The 24070-nt window shown below is 41.3% G+C and overlaps 1 protein-coding gene across 1 annotated transcript in view; it reads left to right on the top strand.

Annotated features, from left to right (window-relative positions):
* The window catches only part of PTPRT (protein tyrosine phosphatase receptor type T), a 585629-nt gene that overhangs the window by 511558 nt on the left and 50001 nt on the right, over positions 1 to 24070 (top strand). The window contains exons 18-20 of the mRNA XM_060277267.1: positions 9859 to 10007; positions 16632 to 16709; positions 16922 to 16957. Coding sequence (XP_060133250.1) covers positions 9859 to 10007; positions 16632 to 16709; positions 16922 to 16957 — 263 coding nt within the window. The remainder of the gene's footprint in view (positions 1 to 9858; positions 10008 to 16631; positions 16710 to 16921; positions 16958 to 24070) is intronic.

Raw genomic sequence — 24070 nt, 5'->3', positions numbered from 1 at the left:
CTGGTGTTGTGCAGGGAATACTTTTCATTCTCACTGCAATCACATACATAAGGCAATAGAAGGAGTAGTTCTTAAAAGAATAATTTGGGGAAAAATTATACCTGCAGTTTTGGAAAATGGCACCATTTACATGCTGAATTGACTTCTTGTTTTCTTGAGATACCTGAAGCTAAATAAAACATCAATTCTCATATAGTTTGAAGAAACCTTTGATCTTATGTACTTCACATAAGGTTCCCATGCCAAGCCCCAATGAGATCGATGGAAAGAAAACTGCACAACGGCACTACCTATTGGAAGGATTACATTTGGACAGACCCTTTTTATGGGTTGCTTGAGCAGTGGCCGGACAAGCAAGTGTTTGCAGATGGAATAGCACTTTGTACAATGGAAGTGAAGCAGAACAGATACCTTCAGAGACACAGAGCCTATTATACCCAAGGCTCATTTTCTCATTGTGTCCACATTCACACATTTCACCCCTTCACATAATATTGCTCAGCCTTGCTGTTTCTCTCTATCTTCTCACCCCATCAAAGCATTTATCATATCACTTCTGCCTAGTTTCCATCCAGCCCTTATGAACTGTGGACATAATTTTGTTGCATTTATATCACTGTCTTCCACCACAGAACCCAAGGTGGTGCACATGTGGTTCCCAGATGGTCACCACCCAGTTTCAGACCTGGTTAGCATTAGAAAGGTGGTGGCCTCATGTGTCTTCAGACCATATCCTGGAATAGCCTTGAACAGAGAATGTAATTGAGAAGAATAGAGCACAAGGTTTCTTTATCCCCACATAATTTAAGTAAATAGCTCTGTAGCCATTGCACATCTTAATTGAAACCTGGTCCTTATTAGGTGCTAATTATAAATAACTTCTTCACTGTTGCCTCAAAAGCATTCTGATAGACTGCATCCCCACATTCTTTCTTTGATCTTGGGCAAATGAAAGCAATACATGCAGTAATTCTTTGATATTGACATGTTGATGTTAAATTTATGTCAGCACACACTGGTTACTTCTGTTACATTCTTCTCTGAAGTATCCATCCAGCAGCTGTTTCTTCAGACACTTTTCCATTTACATAATGAATGAAACACACACATACAATAGTGAGCTTCTTGCTAGCTTCACACTTTATGCAGCCTATGCTTTGTGATTGACATTAATGTGATGAAAGCCACTTCCCCTGGATGTTCCAGTTGTTGTGTTTATGGGAAACTGGTCATAGAAGAGAGCAGGAGTTGTCATTGAAACAGGTTGTCAGGACTTCAGAGATAGCATTTCAATTGCTGTATTTGTAGAAGGGAAGCATTTTCAGATAAATGCTTCTGTCACTCTGAAGACAGCTCAACACCCCAGCTGGCTAGGCTATCCTCTGCCTTGGTTCTGCATGGTAGTTAGAGCTCAAGGTCTAGCAATGGTAGTTGCTTTAAGTTTTTTTAATCAATTTATTTACCCCTCCCCAAGAGGGATTGCCGTGCCTTCAATAGCTTAAAAAGCAAGAAACTAATTTGAGTTTGAGAATTTGAGTTGAGTTTGATTTTTTCATCTGGGTGATGGTGGTTGAAGAATGGTCTCTAGATATTGAATTATGGCTCTTTAAAAAAAAGGTGTCTACTTTTGTATGCCCCCCCCCCCCGGTAAAATCTCTGCATCTTGAATTACGAATGCTCACTCCAATGTAAAAGTGTCTTGTTTTCACAGTTCTGATTTACCTTTGTGATTGCACTGCTACAGCCACAGTTAGGTGGAAGAGAGAAACTCTTTTTGTTGCTGTTGTTGTTTAGTTGCTTAGTCGTGTCCAACTCTTTGTGACCCCATGAACCAGAGCACGCCAGGCACTCCTGTCTTCCACTGGCTCCCACAGTTTGTTTAGACTCATGTTGGTGGCTTTGAGAACACTGTCAAACCATCTCGTCCTCTGTCGTCCCCTTCTCCTAGTGCCCTCAATCTTTCCCAACATCAGGGTCTTTTCCAGGGAGTCTTCTCTTCTCATGAGGTGGCCAAAGTATTGGAGCCTCAGCTTCACGATCTGTCCTTCCAGTGAGCCCTCAGGGCTGATTTCTTCAGAATGGATAGGTTTGATCTTCTTGCAGTCCATGGGACTCTCAAGAGCCTCCTCCAGCACCATAATTCAAAAGCATCAAATCTTCAACGATCAGCCTTCTTTATGTCTACATATTTGAGCTTGTTTTGGGAAGGGCTGTAGTTTAAGTAGTAAGCACAGGCTTTTTTATACAGAAGGTCAAGATATCCTTGTCTGAAAACCTGGAAAGCCGCTGCTAGATGGACCAATAGTCTGACTTATGAAAAGGCAGTTTCTTCTGTTCCTAAATTCCCTACCATGCAGTATAACATTCATTTGAAATTCCCTCATTCTGAAATGTTGAGCTACAGCCCTTATAATGATTATGAAAGCCATGAAAGTTTCAGGGAGGACTGGAGTACAGCTCAAAGAATGTTTCTTCACTACTTAGCTCTCCTAATGTTCAACATGCTGGCCCTCATCTATTCTGGGGAGAAAACTGAGCTATGGTTTTACTTTTCTTAATACTAGGTGAAAGGAACTGAACTCTAGCAAATTCCAGCAAACCTCTCTTTTTAAACACCCAAGTCCAGATCAGCGTGTCTCAGAAACCACTTGTGTCCACTGCAGGAAAGAGAATCACTTTGCTGGCTTTGGAAACGCTTTAGTGCACAAGCATTTGAAGCCAAAATATTCCATTTTGTGGGGACTATTCAGTCTCAAAACAGCATTGTTCATTTCCTGAAAGCAAATGAAGCTTGCCAGATCCTTTGTCATTGTGAAGAAGCTGAAGCATCAGAGCATCCAGCCACCTATTGCCAGAGATAATTTAAGCTGAATTTAATAAGCAATTCTCAGCTTTGTTTACAAACCCCTCTTAAAGCATCAATAGTGGCCCAGAGTACTCATTATTAAGGACTTATTCATTTTAGATTAGCATTTCCCACCGAGAAATCTGACAAACTTCTGGTGCCAAGTAATTTATGTACCTGTGTTCCATTAGCAAATCCAGAAATCTGCCATTATTCCAGATCACATAGACCAAAATACTGAAGCCATGTATGGTAAAAAGATATATAAAAAAAACTTCACCTGAACATTTACTGCAATAACCTGACCCTTCTGTGATATATAATATCCTCCTTTCATAAAGGATATATCTGTACATTATTTTTTTTAGCTCTCAGTTCAGTGCTTTTGTGCTCAGCTTGAAACAGCAGAAAATATGAAAGCAGGTTCCTTTCCCCATCCACTCAAAATGTGATAACTACCAGGCAAATTACACCACACTGGTACTGCAGCCACCCCTGTCAGTCATGCCGGGATAGGCAAAAGAATGGCATAGGCTGACACCACCAGTGTGTGTGGACTTTGGGGGCTGAAAGTTTAAATCCCCCATTAGAACAGCCATATATTATCTCCCTCAGCTTTTAGTACTTTGCACACCCTTCTGGGAGTGAGCTCCTTCGAACTCATTTGGGCTTATCTCAGAGGGGACATGCATTGCATTAGACTGTTGTATGAAGGTTGATACATCACCCTAAGGTTTGTGTCTTGAGAACATAAATGTTGGTAGGAAATGGTTGGTGATAACTGGTTTTGTTATCAAGTAGTTGGCTTTTCGGTGAAGGGAGGTGCAAGAATGGTGGAGTAGAGTGGTGGAGCTGTCCTCCTGAAAGGGGTGTCATGGCCACTTACCATGATGGGGCACGGGCAGGGCAGGGAGACTATGAGGTCAATGCTGCATGGCCACACTGGCAGAGCTGGCTGAAGTAGAATCACAGAATGAGCCATAGAATCATAGAATTGTAGAGTTGGAAGGGACCATGAGGGTCCTCTGGTCCAACCCCCTGCAGTGCAGGAAACTTTTGCCCAATGTGGGGCTGGAACCCATGTCCCTGAGATTCTCATTCTCTATCCACTATGAGCTATCTTGAGCACCTTAATTCCACTGAAAAGTTATGTAGCAGTTGGTTGTTTCGTTCCTTCATTGCATACAATTGAAATGTTCAGAATCCTGTAATAAGATTGTGATGGTGTTCATTAAAACTCACTAAAGGTTGTAAAGGTACCTCACTGGAAACAAAGTGCCGTATAGTGATCGCTTCTTCTGCTGGAGCTCCCTTTGTTTCAGAACCAGCTCAGATGTAAGAGCAGCACTCTGAAGGTGTTGGTTGCCAAAATTGCCCCAAACCAAAATACTGCAGGACCACTGATGTACAGACCACAGCCTTAGCAACTGCGAGTTTTCCCATTTCAGGAGCAGCTTGATATTTTAGATGTCCCTTCCAGTGCAATAAATAAAGAAGCTCACATTAGTGACAGCTCCTCCTCAAATGTGCACTGGACCTTCGCTCTGTACAACAACCCACTAACACTGGGGTTATATATCCTGTGCTGCTGGAAATGCAAATTTCAATCCATTTCAGTAGGGGTTGAACATAGCAGCCTTTGTAAATATTTAGGTATTGATGCTCTTTATTTATACTCTGCATTTTGACTCAAGGCAGCTTGCAAAAATTATGGCTGCAGTGTACACAGCTAGTCTTGGGTCTGGCTGCCCATATTTGGTAAACATGAAATGTAATTGAGGCTCCAAAGCTTTAATGTCTCTATCCAACTTCCTGTCAAAAAGGATTAACAGCAAAACAGACTGAGGCGGCAGTTTTGGACCTGCTTACTAAGAAGTAAGCCCAATGGGACTTACTTCCAAGTAAACATGAATTGGCTTGCACTGACAAACCTTTTAAGTGCCTTCCCCTCCTCCCTCATTCTCACATTTTGAAATAAATTTATTTACATTTTACTACATTTGTTCAATGTTTTGGTTTCCCCCCCCAAAAATACAGAAGATTAGTTTCTTTATTGCACAGTGGTCAGCATTAAGCCGAAAGCAACACATTTGGATATACAGTGGTACCTCGGTTTAAGTACACAATTGGTTCCAGAAGTCTGTACTTAACTTGAAGCGTACTTAACCTGAAGCGAACTTTCCCATCGAAAGTAATGGAAAGTGGATTAATCCGTTCCAGACGGGTCCGTGGAGTACTCAACCTGAAGCATACTTAACCCGAATTATGAGTGTAAAAGTCCGTACTTCAACTGAAGCGTACTTAACCTGAAGCGAACTTTCCCATTAAAAGTAATGGAAAGTGGGTATACGGAGTACTTAAACTGAAAATACTCAAACCGAAGCGTACTTAAACCGAGGTATGACTGTATATTTTAGCAGCATGTGATATTTTGAGAAGTTTCTGCGATAGATTTGGCTTAGGTGAGACTCAAGGTCTTATCATTTATTTATATATTTTTTCAATATTTCTATGCTGCCTCTCAGGACAAGCCCTCTGGAAGGAGTCCACATATAGGAATGAAGAAGAAATTAATTTGGTTCCCATTTAAACTTGAACCTAGCTACTCAGGAATTTGCAGTCCCTGAACCCTAATGAAGCTGCTTTAACACACACACACACACACACACACACACTTTTCCAAATGCAGTTCTTCAACAAAACTATGGATACAAATTACAAAAAATATATATATTAGGGAAAACTGCATACAGAAATGTGCACATTTTCAAATTAAAATAGCCAGCCCAGAATCAAAACAAGCAGCAAGCAGCAGATCAAAGCAGGTTCCCAGCAATACCAACTTTCTGAACCTGCTCCATTAAAAAAAGTGTGGCCATGCCATTGTTGTAATCAAAATGCTGTATGCAAATGGTATTTTCAATCGCTGGCATGGTACAAGCAGCCATAGTAGAGACACTGAGGGAAACGGACAACAGCAGTAAGCTCTGGGAAAGCATGTGATTCTTATTTGTTGCCTCACAGCAAATGAATGCAGAGGGTAGGAGTCATCCTATCAGTTGACAGGGCTTCAGCAGTCACCTTATTCTGATGTTTAAATGTGATTCATTGTCATTAAAAGTTCAGTTCTGTTGTGACTTTTCTAAATAAGGAGCAACCTATGGTCCTAAAGCAGCCTCTCCCAACCTGGTGCCCCCCATATGTTGTTGGACTACAACAACAACAGCATCCCTAACTGCTACCCATGCTGGCTGAGGGCTGGTGGGAGTTGCAACCCAAAGCCAATCTATAGGGTACCCAATCAGCTTGGGGAATTCTTTCTAGGTATATGTGCAACCATGGCTTTTCAGCAAGCCTTACTTGGCTGACTGCAGTATTAAATAAGCATGGTTGATAAATAATTGAAAAGAGAGATTTTCTGTGCAAGGATCCAATTAATTTTTCCTTAAAGATGGAGGCATGATTTAGGCTCATCATTGATTCTGAGCAAATCAACTTAGTTTGTGGGAAACTGCAAACTCTTAACATAATTTAATTGCATTATTCAGATTTCAATAACAAAGAAAATAAGACTAAAGTCCCTACTTACAGTAATCTTCCTTCCTTTCCTTATATTTGTTTGTTTTGTTTTCTTATCAATGGAGGCCATGTGAGCAAACTTCTTTGCTGGTGCAGAGGATTTGTGTGGTCTCTTTCCAGGCTGCTGGTTTATAGAATGTCAAATATTCATTCTGAAAGAGTCCCCTCCGCCCACCACCTTCAGATACGAATGAAAACTTGAACAGCCAAATGTCAACAGAACCCTCGTTGACCACTCTTCTCCATTTTCATACAGCTGGTAGCCAGAGGCAAACAATGGGCTCTCCCATTGTTGGGTAGGTTTGGGGTGGAGTGGGTAGATTTGGGGTGGGGGCGAGGAGAGCAATTTTAGAGCTGACAGTGGATTTGTTGTTTATTATTCCAAAGGTTTTGCTGTCACACTTAATCAGTTCTGATATTTACACTCCACAGACAAATCTCCTGTAGAAGGGTAGTTAATTTAATGTGACTTTTCTCTTTCTTACAGGCCTAGCGCCTTATTTTAGGATATTTCTGCAGTCCCTTTTAGGAAAGTGTGAGAAACAAGTCGGATACAGTTGCTCTTACACCAATTCTGTCTCAGTGGGTAGCTTTGCTCTGCCTAAGTGAAATGATGAGCCTTATTCAAAGAATTGCAGTCACATCCCAAAATGGTTTATGGTGGATAGAGGTAGGGTAGACACTAGTAATTCTGGTGAGATGTTATATCTCCACAGATGAATATGACATCTCAGCATTTGAGATCAGTGTGCTGAAATGTTTCTTTTATTTATGTTTCTTGGTGTAAGACGAAGATAATTTCCTGCAAACATTTTCCATATAATATTACTTGGTCTCTTTTCTCATATTCAGTTTTAATGTGGCAAAGCCAACATAAGATGGCATTTCTCTGGTGAGCAGTTTCTTCTCAGTGAATTTCCACAAGGAAAGATTTGGGACCTAGTGTTTACTAAAGAGGAGAACTTCTAATTCACATCAAATTCACTAGGAAAATAAAGAGAGAAATAACTGCTTCTTTTCTGACCAAGTACATTTTCAGAAGTACATTAGCCTACTCTCTTACAGCCCCTCCCTATCACACACTCAACCTCATGGACCCCAAATAACCATTCCCTTTACCTTTGAAGTGATGTTCTGTCAGCTATGAAGAGGAAGGAGGGCTTCTTGCTCTCCCCTCTATGGCAGCATATCAGCAGCATGTCCGTTGTCAAAAAGAGGAAGGTGAGAAAAGCTTATTTTGTTCTCCTTCCTATGTCAGACCACTGCTGCTAATGCTCCTTTGTTGTGATCATTTAGGTGCTCTCAAGCCTGTATCTAGACTTGAGTCCAGTGTGTTTCATTGACATCAGAGGCATGAATAATTTTCTGAAGATCTTTGACATGCAGATGGTTCACAAGGTACAATAAATACAGGATTTGGGGATCTTATGACTCATAGTTGCTCATAGTGCTTGCAAGGAGCACCAAACATCCTATGAGCTCTGCTCCCTATTCCTATCTTAAGAAAGGTACCCTGGAGAAGGAAAGGAGATGGCAGTGGTAGGATCTCCTCGAGGCCCCAGCAACCCACTATCTTCCCCTGCCCTCGTACATACTAATACTGGATCATTCTCACCACATGGGACCAAATTCAGGAGTATTGCTCACCACCTGAAAATGATAGGTAGGAATTAATCAGTAGTATTTTCAACCAAATCTGATGTGTATATTAAATGTGGGCTGTGTCTTCTGTAACTAATGTGGAATATGTTTCTGTTTAGAAATGGTAAACAGGAAATTACAAGGTGGAACATAAGTCTCCTGCAGTATTAGACCAAGGGTCCATCTCCATAATCCTGTTTCCAACAGTGGCCAGCTTTCAGGAAAAGTCCACACACAAATAGTGTGTGAAGGAAAAAACCTTCTTCTGCTGTTTGCTGCCTTCTCTCACAGCATCTAATATTTAGATGGATATTGCCTCTGGAAACAGAGCAGTGGTGAGGAAACTCTGGCCCACAGGCCAAATTAGGCCCATGAGCCTATCTCATTTGGACTTCAAGGCTGTTATGGGAACAACCAAGAGCCTTAGAGAGTGGACTTCTGATTTCCTTGGCTTGCATTTTTGGACTGTTTAAATTGGGCATGGAATGCAAGCCCTGCTGCCTTAGGCAGGATCATTTCTACTCAGGAGCTCCCCTAAAACCACAACTGCAAAGGGACAATTGGGGACTTTAGAAAGTGTTGTCAGTTGCAGCCTGGACTTGTACTTGGTGCTGCTTCAATTTGGAGCCAAATACAAACCTTATTGCTTTTGGGGAGATTGAATCTACCTGATGCCATATCACACCGTCCAACTTTTCCAAAGCCAAAACCATGATCTTCTAGGATCTGCTCCCGGGTGAGTCTCATGACCTGTGTCATGCTCTCAAGTGCTTTGCTCAGGGTGAGAGAGCATGGCATGAAAGAGAGAGGGGGGGGCAGCCAAAATGGCCGCCATGATCTCACACAAAAAAGCAGGATGTCCCTTTTTTGGAGCACTTGGGAAGTATGCCATCATGTCAGGTGACTAAAACAGGTGTATAGGTCAAATGTGACCCACAGAGCGTTGCCACTTTTGATCCTGAAAATGGTTCCCTACCCATAACATTGAGGGTTTCACAAGTGAATAATACCCCAAACAAGAATGTTTTTCAGCCCAGGATATATATAAAATGTCACTGTTCCTCTTGATGTTGTAGGAATCAGGGAGAAAAACATTCATTTTTAAAAAAATATATATGTAAATACAACTATTGAGTGGTAGCTTTTCATTACATTTACACTCAGGTATGGGAAATCAAAAGCTCAGTTTAAGCAACTGTGTCAACAACACCTTAAAGAGTGTTTCCTTCTGTGTGATACCTGCTCTTTTCTGTTAGGCTTCTTTGGAAACAAGGTAAAGGGACAAAGCCCCAACCTGAGAACCCCACACATTGCCCCATGGTGACAACCATCTTTCCACTTTGGATTGGTATATGGGGAAGAGGCAAGGCATTTCTCAAGGGAAGTAGATTTGGCCCTGGACTTTTAGGTATTGATCTAGTGTAAACTTATGACTGGAAAATTCCAGGCTGGATTTAGGCAGTTGCCTGGTATTTCCCCATTAATATCCCATCCTGCTGTTTTCTCTTTTCCTTGGCCCCACTTTTGTTTGCTCTCAGTTTTCATGACACTCCATTGCTGGTTTCCATATGCACTCTCCGTTGCTAATGCTTACAATGGAGATGCAGTTGTGATGCTTCCTCACATTTGCAAGAAGGCCTGCATGTTGCTCAAAACCAGAAAAATATATTTTTTCTCTCTTTTATGGTATTATTTTGTCGGCTTGTTTTCTTTCTATTTGATCAGTTAAGAAACGGTAAAACAAAACCAAAAACCCTAACAATGATTTCTTCCCTCTTCAAAACACCCTGAAGGAAACTAGCCAAGAAGCAAAAGGAGACACAGAGCAGCAGTCAGAGAGAAATGGGTCCTGTTGCTTCTTCAGACAAGACTGCTACGAAACTCAGTTCTGCTCATAACGAAGAAGGCTTTTCTTCAAGCTGCCAAGATGTTAATGGATTCAGTAAGTTTCACTTGTTTGCAATTGGTACCTCCAATATTCAGGAAGCTTTATGGTAATTAAAAGTATTGGATCCCATGGGAGCAAAAATCTTAAGGATTTGAAACTTACTGTAAGGGAAACAACAGTAATAAAAATAACTGGGAGAGTGAAATGTCTCCATTTCCATTCCTGAGATGTTTCTTTTTTGCTACAGGTCTCTGCTTTTTCCAGTGTCACTTGAATAAAAGTATTAAAATGTTTCATTTTAGCACCTGAGAAATTTAGGCAAATATCTATTTCACTGAATTCTGACTTGAGTAGAAAAAAACTGCACATGGTTCTTAAAAATGGCTGTGCAACCCCCAAACAGACAAACCAACCCCAGGATTATTTGGAAGCTGGGGTTCTTCATGACCTAGTGGCCATACAGCAACCATACAGTTGTCACAGTTCCAGGTCAGTTGTTACATGTCCATAGCAACCTATTCCTCCATGACTAGGTCCAGATCAACCCAGCATTGTTACACAGCTGCTGAGCCCTGCCATATCCCATGCCTGTGGTTTGACTGCCCCCTGCCCTGGCACTGGAAGGGAATATCACATCAGTACAGTGCAGCTGATGATGATGGTGCTGGTAGAATTTAAATTTCCTCTAAGATTGAAGGATATGTCTTGCTGGACAGCTGAGGAAACACAGAAAACAGAGCACTGCAGTTTTGTTACAATCCTCTGTGCTTTATTTTATTTTCTCCAAAACAACACATGGCTCAGTTATTAATCAATACCAGGGGTCAGCAAACTTTTTCAGCAGTGGGCCGATCCACTGTCCCTCAGACCTTGTGGGGGGCCAGAGTATTTTTTTTTGGGGGGGGGAATGAACAAATTTCTATGCCCCACAAATAACCCAGATATGCATTTTAAATATAAGGACACATTCTACTCATGTAAAAACACCAGGCAGGCCCCACAAATAACCCAGAGATGCATTTTAAATAAAAGGACACATTCTACTCATGTAAAAACATGCTGATTCCTGGACTGTCCGCAGGCCAGATTTAGAAGGCAATTGGGCTGCATCCGGCCCCTGGGCCTTAGTTTGGGATCCCCTGATCAATACTATCTAAAACTATGCTAAGCTGTTTTAGTTAGAGAGTGCAACTTCACAGGCAAAGTTAGAAACCAGAAATGCTGCCAGTGTTAGTGGACACCTGTGGTCCTCGGGTCTAATTTGCTGGATCTTATTAGCCATGGAAACTACAGACATTCCACTTCCACCTGCAACCACCCTCAGTAGCTGTTAATGGAAGGGCTGTAGCTCAGTGGCAGAGAATTGGCTTTACATGAAGAAGGTCCCAGGTTATATCCCTTGCATATCCAGGGAAGGCCACAGAAGCAGAAATGGCCTCAGCTTTTGTGCTCATTTGTGGTCAGGAATAGGACTCTGGTAACTGTGAGGGGTAACTGCAATGTCTTAAAAACCAGGAAACATAAAATGATTATGTGGAGTGTTGAATCTGCAATTGCTCTGTCATATAAAAAGCCCTGCATCAAATCTGCTGTGATTTTACCCAGTACCCTACGAATAAAAGAGATGACAAGGAAGATCAGACTAGGGAGCTAAAATTATCCACAAGTATCTGTAGCATCCAGTGAGGTACATTACACAGAGCACATCTCCTGAAGCCTGGCATCCCATGAGCATGATGAGTGAGGTGCCATATCAAATGAACAATGATACACTAATGATCCATCCTGTGCAGAGGCACTGCTGCGCTGACACCACACTGATGGACTGTCATGCAGTAGGTCGTACATAAAGCAGATCTGGCAGGAGTGGTCCAGAGGAGGACTCTGCATCATGGACACAACCAGGTTGACAGCTGTTGGAGAGTAAGAGAAGAAAAAGGAAGATAAAGTTTAGTATTTTATCACAGGTTGCTTTTTCAGGAATCTCAGTTTGGAAGCCAGTTTTGCTTTGAAACTAAAGGGCGTGAAATATTCACTTCTGAAACAGAGGACATTGCCTAAGGAAGTCCACGGGAAGGTGTTATGCTAGCATGACATCTGATGTTGCATTCAAAGCCATGCTGTCATGTGCAGTTATAAAGTTAGCATTGCCTACTGGGAACTTAGATGGGAACAATAAGGGCAAAGATGATGAGTGCAGAAAAAAGTTCCTTATGAGTATCATTAGAGTTGACACTGAAGTTCACCAGTTGTGAAATTCAGGTTGAATACCTAACTCCTGCAGTAGCTGAAGCTTTCCTCCAGATCCTGAAAGCCTCAGCAAAAAGCTGCAAGACGTATTTCTTCCATGAAAATCAGTCGAGTACATTCACTATACTGTGTATAGAGCAAGAGAAAGGACGTGATTGTTCTATTTGTATAGAATAGTAAACCCTTGTTTACTTGCCAGTGTGGTGTAGTGGTTAAGAGCGGTAGTCTTGTAATCTGGTGAACCGGGTTCGCGTCTCCGCTCCTCCACATGCAGCTGCTGGGTGACCTTGGGCTAGTCATACTTCTCTGAAATCTCTCAGCCTCACTCACCTCACAGAGTGTTTGTTGTGGGGGAGGAAGGGAAAGGAGAATGTTAGCCGCTTTGAGACTCCTTTGGGTAGTGATAAAGTGGGATATCAAATCCAAACTCTTGTTAGTTTGGGGGCAAAGCAGCACAGTGGTGGTTCATGAAGGGGTTTCATCCTCCCAATTGTGGTGGGGCTGAACTTGGGTGGGGATGGGACAATGTAGGGGTAGCAAACCTTGTGGAGCTCCAGAGTTGGAGGTGGTGGCTCTGCAGATGTGGGCATACTGGTGTGGCTGCTGCCACCAGCCTGGAACTCCACCAACCTTGCTGCTTCACCCTACCTGATCCTTGTCTAAATAAGCACACCATGATCACTGCTGGGGACACACTACTGCTTCCATATACACACAAACTCTCACAAGCCACTGCTGTGTTGCTTTGAAAGCACTGGCAAACCCATTCTTATATATTAGAATTCAACATTTTAAGGTCTGTATGGCACAGTGTGCTATCATTTTGGATTATATCCACTGTAGTGGTAAAGTAAGCATCCTGTCAGTGCAAGAATTTCTGCTTGTGCAACTAGGCCTTTTCTCCCTTCTCCCCATGCATATCCCCTAAATCTGTTCTGTGTTTTTCGCCAACCCTCCCTAGGAGATTGGGGGGAGGGGTGTAGGGCAAGAAGAAGAGGAAAGTACCATTGTGCAAGTGGAAATCCATGCACTAATGAGATGAGGAAGTTGAGTACTTCCCTTTGCCTTAGCAATCTGAAACTGTATTTATTGAGGCACTTTTGTTTTGTTTAATAATAATTGAACAATTAACAATAATTAATGATGATGATTTTAGAAAAAGATAGGTTTCCGTCTGGAAACCCTGGAAGTCTCGTCCCAAACCTTGAGAACAACAGAGTCTTGTGTAATGGTGGTGGTGTGTCTCTCTGTGTGTGATAGTTTACTTTATTTTAGCTGTTCTTCTTCAGCTCATTTACTAGCACAATGTTAGCCCTGGCTCAGGACTTCCAAAGAAAACCCAACTTCTGGATTTGACTTGGCAGAACAAGGAATATATTTCTCCATGGAGATTCAAAGCATCTCTTGGTATCTTATCTTGTCTTCCTCCTGAATCTCCTATCGTCTGCATAACTCCCAGGGCTACTTGGAATCAGAGACAAATGGTGTGCTCCAGGATGGGCACAGGTTAAAACAATGGCAAGTTTGAAGAGCCAGGTACAGGCACTATAGACCACATCAGGCCAATAGTTAGGTTACAGGGAAGATAAAAAAAAGTGCAGAATAGGCAGAGGCAGGAGGCATGGGCCAAGAGAGTCAGGTTCTGGAAGGATGGAGAGGTGATGCAAGGCACAAGAATGTATGACTACTCAAACAAGAAATTGCTTAGATTTGGGATGCAAAGGCTAAGAGAGTTTTTACACAAAGCCAACAAGACTTCTTGTGTCATCTGAGTCCTCTGGGCTGGGAACAGCAAGGCCTTCAAACTGTCCCGGTGTCTGCAATAGCAATAGGAAATCTAGCCTTTGTTCTAAGATTTACTATGTAGTTTATTTTTCAATGGCAGTTGAAGTAACAAGAGCCAGAATAGTCAAAGGATGTCTTCTTTGCATTCACTGGATAATTCAGTGTAATGCTGCCTGTGGTGCTGTAGAATGGGTTCACTAGTGAATTTTAGGGTTTCTTATAGAACGTATGCAGAAGGAGCACTAGCAGGTCAAAATAATCCCAGTCTCAGTATTTTAAAAAAACTAATTTGCATTCTTAGTGTAATTATTTAGGAATGTTGTTGGACTCCAACTCCCATCAGCCGCAACCAGCATGGCCAATGGTCAGCATTTATGGAATCTGAAGGCCAACAGTATCTGAAAGGCTGCAGGTTAGCATCTCTACTTTAGGCAATGGTTTTTAAAGGCTCATGTGTTCATATCTAAAGAGCCAGTCTATCGAGTGCCTACATGTTTAGTAGTAAACAGTTCCATTTCTTAAGGGAAGACTTTGGCTCATTAAGAGATTTGTGCAACATGTGAGTCAGGTGCATTAAATGCCATCAGTGAAATCTTACTTGGTACAGTTCCCTTGTTATAAACAACCTTGTTAACAGTAGATTCTACTGGCACATTAGCACTTTGTTCAGTTTCCCATGGGACAATGCTTTGGAAAATTGCTTGACCTGCTTTTTTAAAGTGTAATGGAAATATCTGTAGGCTTGATACAACTCCACCTGGAGTCTGTTAGAATAGCACTATTCACCCCATAGAGTAATTCTGATGAGCTTTTATTCATTTGTAAGTAATGTTTACTCTGGAGATCTAGAAATTGTTTCTGAAATTACTTTGATGTATATTGGATTTTATCTACTTTTATATGGTATTATGGAACAATTATTTCTATTTTATCTATTGACATCTCTCTTATTAATGTACTGTGGGTTTTTTGCATTAACTCATTTCCCGTTACAGTGAAGGTGAAGCCAAATATATAATTGTAACACTGGGAACAAATGTGAAAGGACTGTAAACCACATTTTCTGAGATCAGAGTACCATAAATCCTTAAATATTGGCTGGCCCATGTAAAGCCAGCTTCCAAGACATATTAAAATGTAAAAGTGTTGCATAAAGTGTCGCATATACTATGATTTTGACTGGATTTACAAGCTTGAAGATTGAAGGAAGATATATTCAATCCAAAGACATGGTGGGTTTCTTGTTTGAATCCCCGCTCCCAAATTGTGGGGGTACCTCTCTTCATGTACAAACCTGAATATAACATGCACAAAGCTAACATGTACAAAGCTGAATTTGATCTCATCACCCCACATTTATAACAACACTCATACCAGCATTTTGCACTAGCTGAAGTTTGTGAATTCTCTTCAAGGACAGTCCCACATAAAGCATATTACATCAGTTGATCCTTGAGGATTTGGAGAAATAAATGTTCTTTGGATGCTGAATGTCTGATGGGACTTCCGCGGCTTCCAATTGGCTGCAGGAGCTTCCTACAGCCAATCAGAAGCCGCGCTTTGGAACTCGAATGTTCCACTATTCGAATGGGCTTCTGGAACAGATTCTGTTTGACTTTCGAGGTACGACTGTAATGTGCGTACATGTAGTTCCTGGGAACTAGAATCAGTTGACATCAGGTATCAGCCAAGATGCAAGTAGGATGAGACAAAGTTGGCTTAAGGGAGCCTCAGAATATGATACTAAAACTGACTCATAAGAAGGGCAAGAAACTAGCTTGATGAACAGTGAAGAGGAGACTGTTGCAGCTCTAGAGAGCATTGACCACCAGGGATATCAGATTCCAATAACATTTCCAATAACAACTGAAAAGGGAGCAGAAATTGCAGGTGTTTGCTTATTCATCCCATGTACATCCCTACTGCCCACTCCAGTCTCAATATCCAGAAAAGTTAACTTCAAATTCTCACATAAATTCAAGCCAACTTGTGCTATCAAGAACCATCTGTTTGAGGATCAGGCTTCTGTTGCATCTGCTAATTTCCTTCCAATTTGTGATTTTTGTGTACATATTTAACATTCTTCACCCCGTCAACCCAAACCCGTGAACCTGTTTAATAGAGAACTCCCTAATTTTTATTGTGTAAAAATTGTGATACTGCAAATTGATAATACTGATAGACTTGGCTGGAAGTCCACCTCCATTAACATGTTTTAGTCCAATGCAATTCAGGTAACTTGTGTGGTTCTTGTGGGTTCCAAACCTCAACTATGGATTTATTCCTCCATATTCTTATTCTGCAGTCTTCTGCAAATGTATGTGTGGTGTTTGGGGAAGGAGGAACATATGTAGCTTAGCAGGAGTGCCCTGTATGTGTTATGTTGCTTGTCTCTGCTGTATATGAGCAGTTCTCAGGTTTTTGGCACCCATTTTATTTGTGTATTATTATTATTATTATTATTATTATTTAAAAATACCATCTATTGGTGGTATTAGAAGACTATGCTTGCTTCTAGGCGGTTTAATTATGTCACATCCAGTGAATTAAATGCTACTCTGTTCTCTAAGGACCTTTTCTCTCGGTTCTGTTTTCTTTCTCTGTACATTTCTAAAGCCTCTTCCTTATGTCTTTCCTACCTAGCACCATCCTCTCCTTGTTCATTTTCTGTCCAAAGCAAAACCCTTCAGAGCAAATCTTTGTTGAATTCCTACTACTCAGGTACTTATGTAGACTTTATTCTTGATTGTGTGCTTTTGTGCCTTTCCCTGTAGATACATAAATATGGCAGTAAAGAACCGAGTCTTTGGGATGTTGGAAACAGCTAACTTTGTGTTTTTATTTTCATTTTCCACATTATTTTTTCTCCTGTTGACCTTCTGTTGGGTTCCATTGATCCGTGTTCTGTGCGCAAATGGAAATTCATCTCAAAGTATCATCAGACACTGTTCCATCGACCACACTGTTAGGTAAGAGGACTGTTACGATGCACAATAGCCTGTTGATGAGAAAACACATCCATTCTATCTGAAAATGGCTCAATAGAATATTGGCAGACATATTCCAAAACTGTTGTTTGTTTGAGGCGGTCCCCATTTTGGATAGTAAACATCTCCTCATCATCACCAAAATGTCTAACTGATTTTACCATATGCTCAGTGCCAAAACTCTGCCACCTTATCAGTCTCATTCCTTCAAAGCCTATGATGCAGTCTCAAGTGATAATTATACACTCTCTCTCTCTCTCTCTCTCTCTCTCTCTCTCTCCAAAACAGCATTGTGGGAATGCTGTTTGAAAGTTAAAGGATTAGAATTAACCCAAAAGATGAATTTGAGGGACTTTGATTTGGAAGAAATTGTTAGGAACATTTGTTCTGACTTCTACCGATACAAAAAGAAAAAGAAAAAATCATGAAAATGTGGCTCTCTGCTAAGCCCCCGAATGAAGAACATTTGAATCACATAATGGAATTCATTTCTTTTTTTATTGATTCCCCTTTCAATAAAAAAGATTGGATTATTCCTTTACTCTCAATTCTTGTCATTCTGTTTTTCCTTTTTTAAGATTAGATATTTGTATGCTTAGGGATAAAAGGCTTAAAAATATGTTTGTCATTTTTGCACACCTAGTAGAGCAAATAAAATAGGTCGTGCCTGCAAAGCTGATGCACAGATGTTGCATGTCTGAAGATAAAACCCAGGATCCCTGATTTGTATAAACAGAGCATTGATTTTTATTTTTATTATTATTTTTAATAATTTCCTCTATGGTGTATCAGAGAGCAGCACATTGAGTGGTTCCAGAGGCTGAGTACTGCTGTAGGCAGAAACATAACACAAGCAAGGTGAAACCATTTGTGCATTAAAAATAATCCAAGGGGTAGGAACATGAACAAACAAAACACCACAACATTCTTTTTTTAAGGACTTCTCCCATTTTTTGTTTGTTTGATGATGTCAGACTGGAAGCTGGGAGAATATCCTGTGCAGAATAGAGCTACTAAATTCTGTATCCTCCTTGAAAAAGAACAGTGGTTTGGAATACCTCTTGAGGAAAGTTGTACTCATCATGTGTGTGAAAATAGTTGAGTTCTGCTCCTAGCCCTCTGTAGGGTGTGGTGTTTGGGGGCCCTAGATACCAATGTGTAGTTTCAAAGTGGGTTTTGAGTAGTCAAAGGTTTATTAGTATCCACAAGACAAAATAAATATTGTATGAGGTAGGCAATAGATATTTTGAGCAAAAAATATTTCCTATCCCTGTTGATGGCTTACCTGATGGCTCACCTCCATCTGTAGCAACCTCTTAGCACAGCACTTTGGATGGTGAAGATGGGAAGTCTTCCATCATTATGCCAAAGCTGCAGGAACAAACTTCTGTTTAAGGTCCAGGAGCGGACTAACAATCACAAGTTCTCTCTAAGGACCGCTTCCCAGTCCAACTGCTGAAGGCCACTAGTGCTGTCATTTGGTTCTCATGAGTGACAATTTCTGTGGCCTCATCAGGGCAGCACTGTTATTTGTGAGCCACATGCTACTCATTCATTCATAAATATGTACCTGCCTCCCCCAGGTCCCAGGCCCGTTTCCATTTATGTAGGACCCGGGACTTAAGTTTCTTTGCTTAAAGTTGAAGTTATTTATGAAATTCCAAGATCATGAAACTGAAATCTCTAAGCCAGCATATGTTATTCATTTAGAAAACATTGTGCATTATAGACAGCACACCATGGTATTGTATATTAACTCTATCATAGATGTTTGTGATGTTGCTTTACCACACTCCATAGTCATGTTCATGTTTCTTGACAATCTGTCCATAATTTTGTATGTGGCACAGTTATTTAATATATTGTAAACTTTTGGGAATTATTGGTATAATGGGAGGTGGACTGAGCAGTGTAATTTCAGTTTCACTAGCACTTTGTCATAGGCCCATTCAGGTCCCATTTTGTGCAGAATATCTGGAAAGAACACATGAAAAGTTTGCATTTAAATTATATTCATCTTGTACAAATTGTTTGTGCAATTTTCATGTGATATAAGCACATTTCACATACAGTGGTACCTCTGGTTAAGAACTTAATTTGTTCCAGAGGTCTGTTCTTAACCTGAAACTGTTCTTAACCTGAAGCACCACTTTAGCTAATGGGGACTCCTGCTGCCACCACGCCGCCGGAGCACAATTTCTGTTCTCATCCTGAAGCAAAGTTCTTAATCCGAGGTATTATTTCTGGGTTAGCGGAGTCTGCAACCTGAAACGTTTGTAACCTGAAGTGTTTGTAACCCAAGGTACCACTGTGTGTGTATCCCTGCTTTGTTTTTGACAAACAATCAAAGGAGAATGGTTTTGGTTCCATTCTAGAGAGAATATGCAAAGCAATTGATAAAGATGGGAGAACTCTTTCTTGTTTACATTTGATTCAACCTACATGGTTAAAGTGCTTTCTTTAATCACTGATCACTGATCACTGTCCGTTTTTTATTGTGTGAGTTAGCCACCCCTGGAATAGATCTAGGATAATTTCCTGAGCCAAAGTAAGTATTGGAGAATGACCTCCTTCCACACCAAATTTTGGGGTTCCCAGTACACAATCACTGCCAGGCTGCTATATCCCATAACATATTTTCCCCCTTTCTAATTACTTACCCGGCCAGTGATGGTGAGAGTTGTGACAGCATGAAAGAAGGAAGCCAATCCACCTCTTTCCCACATCAGCCTGTCACCAGCAGTTGTGGAGTAGCAGCAATTGCATGTGAGGAGTGAGAGGATCGATTACCCCTTCCTGCTTTCTTACTATTGCACTGATGGCTCATTGGATTTGTTGTCTTTCCAAGGGCTATGGCAGTGGCAATGGAAGACGGAATGCAAGGTCCACAACACATTTCCTTGAGGCTCACTTCCTTGCAGTGTGGCACAGTGAAATAGAGAAAGCATGGAAGGGACAAACCGCTGGCCTTTCCTCCTTCTGCCAACCTAGCAGTTCGAAAGTGCAAGTAGATAAGTGGGTACCACTGCCGCGGAAAGGTAAATGGTGTTTCCGTGCATTCTGGCACTCGTCACAGTCCTCCGTGTGCCAGTAGCAGTTTAGTCATGCTGGCCATATGACCCGGAAAACTGTCTGCGGACAAACGCCAGCTCCCTTGCTCTGAAAAGTGAGGCGAGTGCCACAAGCCCATAGTCACCTTTGACTGGACTTAACCGTCCAGGGGTCCTTTACCTTTTTACCTTCATCTTGCCTCATCCTCCCTCAATGCTCCTGGCCAGATAATTAAATAGAAGGTAGAATGGTGCTTTTCAGAGTGGGGAATTGGCAGATGGGGTTGCCAGGGCAGCCAGAACTTCTCTGGCTTGATTTTAATCCAAGATGCAGGTGGGGAGAAGGTACCTTGTAAAGCTCTTCTCTCCTTGAGATGTGAACATTTATGTGTTCCCAAGGTTCTCTTCTGTGACACCACCTTCAGAGAACTTCACTTGAAGCTCTACTCATAAATTCACAATGCACATGAACAAATACATAGGTGAACAAATAATGAACAAACACATAGGTGAAAAACAGCTGCATTTTGTAGTCTCCTAGCAAGTGCTGCTATATGCATCTAAACAGCTGAAAAAGCAAAGTTGTTGATGGTGTGTTATAACTGAGTTTCAGCGTCATTAACTTGATCTGAAGGTTAGATTATTTTATAGTGGGGAGCTCACTGGGGGAGGGTTTATTTTTTAAAAAAGTGGAATTTTAAAAACTGACAACTCAAGCCATGATACATTAGCTGCCATGCTGCAGTCTATTCCAGAGTTTCTGCAGGGACAGGATCCTAGCTTCATCTGCAATGAAAAAAATCCACTGAGTTGTCAAGGCAAAGTGATTGATATTCCACTATACAATTTTGACTCATTTTGAGGAATTTAGTAGATAATGATAGGTATGATACAAGGGAAGCCCTGCAAGGGGGGGGGGGAGTAGGGCAAAATTGGCATTTATTTATTTATAATTAAAGGGTGGCCTATTTATAGTTTTCAGATATTCATACAATGCCAGAAATGAGAGAGATGGACCAGTTGATTACCATAGCCAATACGGATATGACAGAAAGCAGAGAGTTAATTACATAGGCTATACTATTATGGGGGTGGGGGTGGATCTCACTATAAGAACAGTTCATCAATGGAACAAGTTTAAGTAAACGATGGACTCTCTTCCACTCAGACTTTCAATACAATATTTGACATTGAATAGTCAATCTGTTTTTTTTTTGTGTGTGTGTGTTTTTTAGGAATAGACATATTCATGCGGAAAAGACATATTTTGAATGGTGAAATATAAATAATGTTTTGGTATGAACTGCTTTCATTTTGAAATAGCCATCCAAAATAATGTCTTAAGACATTGCTTAGACATCTTAAAATTCTCCACCCCATTTGTGAGCAGGGAAACTGAAGGTACCATTTAACTGAAATTCTCCGGTGTGTGTGTGTGTGTGTGTGTGTGTGTGTGTGTGGATAAGTTATCCTACAGTTTCTTGTAGCTGGGACTTACCATTTGAAGTGGCAATACCAGTAGTACTGCTTCTTTTCTTTTATGTTGCCATTGTCAGTGGCAGCAGCAGCATCTGTGTTGACAGACTGGCCTCCGTTTTACATGTGCGGAGGAAATGGCAGCTGACACACACACACACACACACACACACACACTCGAACGTTGAGACTAATCAAATAATATTCTGCAAAGTTGCCTTCTTTTTCCGGGGTGTGGGGGGTGGGGTGGGAATTTTCTGAGAAATGTCAGTCCAGCTAAATAATTCTTACTTTGCTCCTAGAAGTAGGATCCAATGATTTTCTACTTAGGTTGATGACTCAACGTTTTACCATTGGCACCAGATCCCCAAAGGGTATTAATGTTGTACCCATGCCTGTGTTCACACTATTAAAATGATTGCAAGCATGGTGCCTGTGTGAACCAGTGTGCCAACCAGTGCCTCCTGTGGTACTTCCAAAGTTCCCCTCTTTTCTTAGGATAGAAAGTGATCACGTTTTGTGAGTTAAAAATGGTTTACTTACAAACGCTTCAAAGGTCAGGTTCATGTGCTTTTCCATAAAGCAGCAATAAAAGGCAGGCAGTATTACTAAGGTTGCAACATGTTAAGAGTTTCTAAATTACTTGTATAGAAATACAAAGATTGTTTGTTTATGCTTGGAGCATCCATCTTAGACCACCTTACTAGTAGGGTTCACAGGGTGGAAGCATGGAAAGTGGGAGTTTGGTTGCCCTTCCTCCCAAGGTGAGGGGGCGTGACCTAGCTAAGCCTGCCAGGACAGCTTACTCTATGGTCTTAACCCCTTCATGCATTACTTGGAGTTAAGCATGTTAGTTATATGATGCTGGAATGGCATGTAATTTATTTCTCTGACCAGCAGCCTCAGTGTCAGAAGCTAATGGTATGAACCTTGAAGTGCCTGGCACACATTTTTTAAAGCACATGCTTAGTTGTGTTCAGTCAATAGTATGATAGTTTTCCACTTTGGGCCATGTTTATGTTATATTAGCATATCACCTTGAAACATCATAACCTAGATGTGCATGAAAACAAATAAAACCTGTAAGCCAATTTTGCAAGTGTTTCCATTACCACTGGGGTAATGCAGAGGGTGATATTAGCCATTCTGGAGCCATCCTTAGGAGATGTCAAATAAATGACAACCCTTTACTCCAGGAAAGTGAGATTGGATGTGTGTGTAATTAAATCCATTGCAGACACCAGCCCAAAAATAATTTATTTTGTGCAAAGGATGTCTTATCATGTTACACACTTGCCAAGGCTAACCGAATAAAAATATAAATGGATATGATAGCCTTATCATATCAAAATCAGAGAGTCTGTGGATATTAAGGGAAGAGTTTTGAAACAAAACTTTGTTTTTTGTATTCAGGGCACACTCCATTGTGGTAGTGCTTGAGATGTTTCCAACAGAGCTTGGCCTTATCGTTGACAGGCTTCCTCTCCCCCCACCCTCCCATCCTATTCTCATTTTACCAGATTAGTAGTATGGATAGAAGAAAGAAATATGTTTCCCATCCTTCCTTCCTTGCAAAGGAGCCAGGGCATCAAACACACAAACAGATGTGTGTTTGCAGACTGGGAAAGGTCTCTTCAGGAAAATACTTTCTGGAAGAGGAAGGTCTTCAGTAGGCACCAAAAAGACAACAGGGATGGCAACCTTTCCAATATTTAGCAGGGGGATAGGTGCTAATAGGTGCAAAATGGGCCTCCTGATATGATGGTATTTGCAGGAAGCCCTCACCTGCTGAGTGCACTGATCAGCTGGGTATATAAGACAACACTAGGGTGGGATATAAATTGCCCCCTCACTGCTCATCCGGTTTATAATTTGATGAGCAGAAAGGGGGTGATATCTGATTTGTTGGATCAGCTGTGGAGGTATGGCTGCCTGCCTGTGTGTTTATGCTGGTCACACCCATTTTTTGCCTCTCCCATAACTTTGGCTCCTTTGGGGGTTGGCCAAGGTTGAAAAAAGGGCCTCAGGCCAAAAAAAAAAAAGGTTAGCTACTCTTGTTTTGCATTATTGCTCAGATACAGCACTTTGTTGTTTGCCTCTGTCTGTCTCAGGACACAATGGAAGTGTTTGCCCTTGGGAGTAAGGTCAAATCATTGGAAAGTTACAGTGCCTGCTGTGACTGTAGAGACCGATATGGGAGAGACATGTTTTATTGCAGATGAGGCAGATGGAGGTGTCCAGTTTCACTGTTAACAGGTGCGCCATGGTGTTTCTTATGTCTGCGCTCCTCCTCTTCCTCTGGTCACTGCTGCAGATACACTGTCTGTCAGCACACTTCTCCTGTATTGAATATACATAGTTAAGAAGTAGACAGCATGTTGCTTTCAACACTATGGTCTGCTGTGCGACTAAGAAAGCTGATTGGATTTGGTGTAATCACTGATGCACAAGTACAGTGCTGCATTGTATAAGAAGAAGAATGTTCTTGCATTGATGTGACTCAGTGCGGTTCTCGTGCACCATAAAAAGTGCTGAAGAAATCGTATGGGAGTGGGGTGGGGTGGGGATG

This window comes from Zootoca vivipara, chromosome 7 (assembly GCF_963506605.1).
Source record: "Zootoca vivipara chromosome 7, rZooViv1.1, whole genome shotgun sequence".
NCBI classification, from domain to species: domain Eukaryota; kingdom Metazoa; phylum Chordata; class Lepidosauria; order Squamata; family Lacertidae; genus Zootoca; species Zootoca vivipara.
The sequence above is the reverse complement of the archived record's forward strand: the minus strand, read 5'-3'. Positions and strand labels throughout refer to the sequence as shown.